The 4,570-nt window shown below is 49.8% G+C and overlaps 1 protein-coding gene across 1 annotated transcript in view; it reads right to left on the reverse strand.

The window, feature by feature from the left end:
- Nucleotides 1-194: 194 nt before the first annotated feature.
- dnajc1 (DnaJ (Hsp40) homolog, subfamily C, member 1) overlaps nucleotides 195-4,570 on the reverse strand; it is a 6,268-nt gene continuing 1,892 nt past the window's right edge. Inside the window, exons 2-12 of the mRNA XM_007542683.2 lie at nucleotides 3,344-3,445; nucleotides 3,220-3,266; nucleotides 2,989-3,154; nucleotides 2,788-2,885; nucleotides 2,624-2,717; nucleotides 2,429-2,501; nucleotides 2,025-2,179; nucleotides 1,449-1,568; nucleotides 1,242-1,290; nucleotides 691-1,070; nucleotides 195-619 (exon numbers count right to left, since the gene is read on the reverse strand). Coding sequence (XP_007542745.1) covers nucleotides 551-619; nucleotides 691-1,070; nucleotides 1,242-1,290; nucleotides 1,449-1,568; nucleotides 2,025-2,179; nucleotides 2,429-2,501; nucleotides 2,624-2,717; nucleotides 2,788-2,885; nucleotides 2,989-3,154; nucleotides 3,220-3,266; nucleotides 3,344-3,445 — 1,353 coding nt within the window. The 3' untranslated portion in view covers nucleotides 195-550. The remainder of the gene's footprint in view (nucleotides 620-690; nucleotides 1,071-1,241; nucleotides 1,291-1,448; nucleotides 1,569-2,024; nucleotides 2,180-2,428; nucleotides 2,502-2,623; nucleotides 2,718-2,787; nucleotides 2,886-2,988; nucleotides 3,155-3,219; nucleotides 3,267-3,343; nucleotides 3,446-4,570) is intronic.

Raw genomic sequence — 4,570 nt, forward strand, 5'->3', positions numbered from 1 at the left:
TATGACCTATGACCCGCTCCATGACCTATGACCCACCCTATGACCTATGACCCGCTCCATGAGGCGTCTACGTATTCGTGTCTATAGGTGGCGGTAAATGCACCTTACATTAGTTGCCATCTGCCAATAAAACAAAGAAGAAGAAGAAGAAGAAAAATGGGAAACGGCGAGATTGTCTGTGGTTTTATATCCGGTTACATTTTTATAGTAAAGTTTATTTTTAATTAATGAACACATTTCAAACAGTAACAGATTCCTGATCCCGCACTGACATGTTTCCCTCCTCTCTGACGACCTAAAGTTCAGAACAGAACCGGGTTTAGAACATATAGACAGCAAGCCGATGACTGAATGTTTATTTGGAAACAAACAATAAAAACTGAAGGGAACAATAAATACTGAGTATTGATTATTGATTGGCAACATGCTGAACATGTAAGGCACATGAGGTCAGCTGACCTTCTGGCACCGGCACACCTGGGCAGGTGAGCCAGAACCATTAGGCCAATCATCTGGCAGCAGCAGCAGGAAGGGGCGGAGTCAGAGCTCATCAGCTCTTCAGCTGCTTCCTCTTCTTCACCAGTTCAGCCAGCATCTTACACCGGGTCACGCAGTCCTCCTGGAACCAGAACGCAGACGGAACCGGGTCAAAACCAGACCACAGAGGGAACCAGAACCGGGTTGCCTCACCTTGGTCTTTCCGGGGACCACCTTGGCGATCCGGTCCCAGCGTTCTGCGGTTCCGCGGGGGAACTGCTGCAGGGCCAGTTCTAGAAGCTTCTGCTGGTTCTGCGTCCAGACGGCCATGTTCTCCTGAAGCTCCGCCTCTTCCTGTTCCTCCACCGCTGCCGCTGGGTCAAAGTCCTTCTGCCGCCGGCCGCGGACCTTCCCCTCCCAACCATCCGCACAGGAACTCTTCTTGTTCCTCCTTCGGAGCACCAGAGCAGCTTCCTCCTCCTCCTCTTCCTCCTCTTCACTGACCCCGCCCACTCTCTGAGTGATGATGTCATCCACAGGAAATGACCTCACAGGAAATGGAGGAGACTTTAAATCTGAGAGTTTGACGAGAGCTGGAACATGAGAGAACAGAAGTTCCATCAGAGTTCTGCTGGGTGGAACCAGATGTGAAGGACAGAACCTCAAATTGAGGGAACCTGAAACTGTCTCAGTTGGACCTTAGTGTCACAGCAGAACCCAAAATAAACCCAAATTCCAGGAGCTGAAGAACAGAACCGAGGTACCTGAGGTTTGATTCACATTGTCTTTCATCTGTTTGACTTTGGTTGTCACCTGCAGTAGGAAAAACGATTCAGGTCAGCAACACATGCAGAATCGAATCCACCACAAATGGACTTGGACCGGAACCCATACCGGTCCAGGGGAACCAGGACCAGGTTTCCCTGGACCCTGAGACCAGTGATTTCTTCTGGAAACAGCTTCAGACTCACAGCGGGAACAGATCGTCCGAGTTCCTGGGCAATCTTCTCCCATCGGCCCGGAGTTCCTCCAGGGAATTTCACCATCAACCTGCTGAGGAGGCTCAGGTCATCCTCTGTCCACCCGGACTCCTGGAGGGTAAAGAAGATATGCACTGTATGCCAGGCACAGGGGGCGACACGATACGGGGGCGGCACAATACGGGGCAGCTCGATACAGGGGCGGCACGATAAGGGGGGCGGCTCGATACGGGGCGGCACGATAAGGGGGGCGGCTCGATACGGGGGCAGTTCGATACAGGGGCGGCACGATACGGGGCAGCACGATACGTGGCGGCACGATCCGGGGGCGGCACGAAAAGGGGGGCGGCGCGATACGGGGGCAGTTCGATACAGGGGCGGCACGATACGTGGCGGCACGATACGGGGGCGGCTCTATAGATGTGGGCACCAAAATGCTGGAGTAATTCCTAGTCACCATTTTTTTTAACAGCAGTTCGAGGAATGAATAGGTCCTCAGAAAGACGGAGGGACAGGCTGAGGACAACTGTCTCTGTAGTGTTCAGTGTCTCATCAATTGCGTCTCACCTTTTTCTTGGGAGCCTTGGCGTCCTGTAGCCAGTTGTCCATCTGGTCCTCAATGTCCTCGATGGACGTCGTCTGGTCGTAGTTCTGCTGTGTCTCTGGAGGAATGAAAACCGGAAACTCCACTTTGGGTTTCTTCACCTTTGGCCGTTTCTCTCCTGGCAGAACAGAGGCAGAATGGGTTCTGGATCAGGTTCTGGATGGGTTCTGGATCAGGTTCTGGATGGGTTTTAGACTCTTGCAATTTGTTTTAATCTTGTGGTTATTTTCAATTGTGTTTTCCTTTGTGCAACCAGGTAGCTGCTGCTGTGCTGCAGATTTCTGCCTCTTGAAAGTCAGATGTGGATCTCAGTGGTTTCACCTGCTGACAGGACAGAAAAGGACAGAAAGGACAGAAAGGTGTTTACTCGGAGCAGCTTCCTGTTGAGCTTCAGCTTCCTGCTTCGTCTGCCGGTAGTCCTCGTAGTACTGCTTCACCTCCTGGAACAGAAACCGGGTCTGAGACCACAACCTGGACCAGAACCAGAGTGAGGTCTGATGAAGACCATGATGATCCTAAGACCTGGACTCAACCTAGGTTCTGGTCCGGTCCAGTCCCCTACCTGTACGGTCTGTGGCAGGTTCTTGAGAGCCAGGTAGAGCCAGATGCTGAGCTTCAGAGGGAGGATGTCCTGCCATTGCGGTCGCTCATGGCTCCTGCAGCAACAATGCAGCAACATCAGAAGGAAGTACGGAAACTATGGCGCAGGTGATGTCACAGCTGTACCTGTCGGAGCGGTCCTGACCGATACACCTGAGCTCCTCGGGGGGTCTGGAGCTCAGCTTCTTCTTCTTCTCCTTTTTTTTCCGACTGAGCAGCTCATCCTGGAAATGTCACATGACATGCTCTGCTCTGATTGGCTGTCTGAGCGCTGCTCTGCTCTGATTGGCTGTCTGAGCGCTGCTCTGCTCTGATTGGCTGTCTCACCAGCTGCTTTTCCAGGTAGATGGACCAGATGACGGCGTAGTGTCCCACAGTGAGGATGAGGAAGAGCAGGAAGCCCAGCTCGGCGTTGCTCATCTTCCTCACGCGCCGGTAGTAGAAGACGGGCTGCCGCCAGTCGGGGAGGCCGTTCTCCAGGATGTCGTCGTACCTGCAGAGACACACCTGGTGACCCGCTGACCTCCAGGGAGGACGGGCATCCCTCGGCTGCCTCACCTTCGCCGTCTGTCCTCGTCCTTCAAAACTTCATAGATGGCCACCAGCTGAGGACGGACAAGGAAGACCATGAGGTTCTGGTTCTGGAGGTCGGGTCCACCCACCTGTCTGAACTGCGTCTCACCTGTCTGAACTGCGTCTCAGCATTTTCATCTTTGTTCTTGTCAGGATGGAGAGTCAGAGACAGGCGACGGTACGCCTTCTTTATGTCTGCTGCCGCCGCGTCCTGCAGGGGGACAGGTGAAGAACAATGAGGCCTGATCTATTGGGTGTAGCTCTATGCTCTGGCTGACGTTGTGCTCCATCAGGGTTTCTCTTGTCGCTGTGGCCAGAGGCAAAACAAAAGCCTCCAGAAATTCAAAATGAAGGTTTTTGTTTTAATATACGAGATATAACTGGCCCATATTTCCACACTTAGTCCAGCCATGATCAGAGTTTGACATTAATTTAGATGTCAAGAAACTATGACAGTTAAAGATGCTTCCGCGATGACAGCATTCACCATAAAGACACCAGTGGAAAGAAAACGACGCCAGCTTTGGAAGAACTCATGTCTGCAGGAATATTTTGCAGTTTCTCTCAGTGGGTTGCTGAGCTTTTATTGTTTTAGAACATTATTAAGATACGTAGCGTGCTACTGACTGCACCCCGCGCTGACCAACTGCATCTTAACACCTAAAATAAAGTTATTAACGTTGAAATGTTGCTAACATGTTAGGTCCATTGTTTTCTTCTGTGATGCTCTCCGGCCAGCTAACAAAGCTAACAAGAAAGAAACTCACCGCCTTGCTGGAAGACGGAACCAAAGCTGAAAACGTCTAAAAACATATTTCTACGTAGATTACCCAAGTCAGACCTTTTGGTAGAGATGAGCTGTTCAGTAGTGACTCGATTCTTTTGAACGGTTCTCTGAACGGCTGGACTCCAGTCTGTTTTTCAAACTTAGCTCTCCTCACATCCACAGCTGCTGCTTCATTTAATTTAAAATTATTTAATTTGGAATAATACAACAGATAAAAACAACTGACAGAAATGTGTGAATAATTTTAATATTTCAGGAGAAGAGGATTTTTGTTTCTATATTTTGATTTGAACAAATATTAATTCTGTCCCCATTTATTCTTTATTTTACATTAATTTTAGAATCACTAACTGAACTTTCTGAAGCATTTGACAGAAGCTTTGTTACAGTTTATTTTTTACATTTGACCAAAAAAGTCAACCAATTATTTTTGTCAGTTTCTTTATAATTCATCTCCCCCTACCTGCACTGACTGAACAGATTAAAGTTGTTTTTCAATGTCTGACCAGCTGGTGGCGCTGTACTGCTGCAGAGTACAGCGCCACCAGC

The sequence above is a fragment of the Poecilia formosa genome, unplaced genomic scaffold (genome assembly GCF_000485575.1).
Source record: "Poecilia formosa unplaced genomic scaffold, Poecilia_formosa-5.1.2 Scaffold718, whole genome shotgun sequence".
Taxonomy (NCBI): domain Eukaryota; kingdom Metazoa; phylum Chordata; class Actinopteri; order Cyprinodontiformes; family Poeciliidae; genus Poecilia; species Poecilia formosa.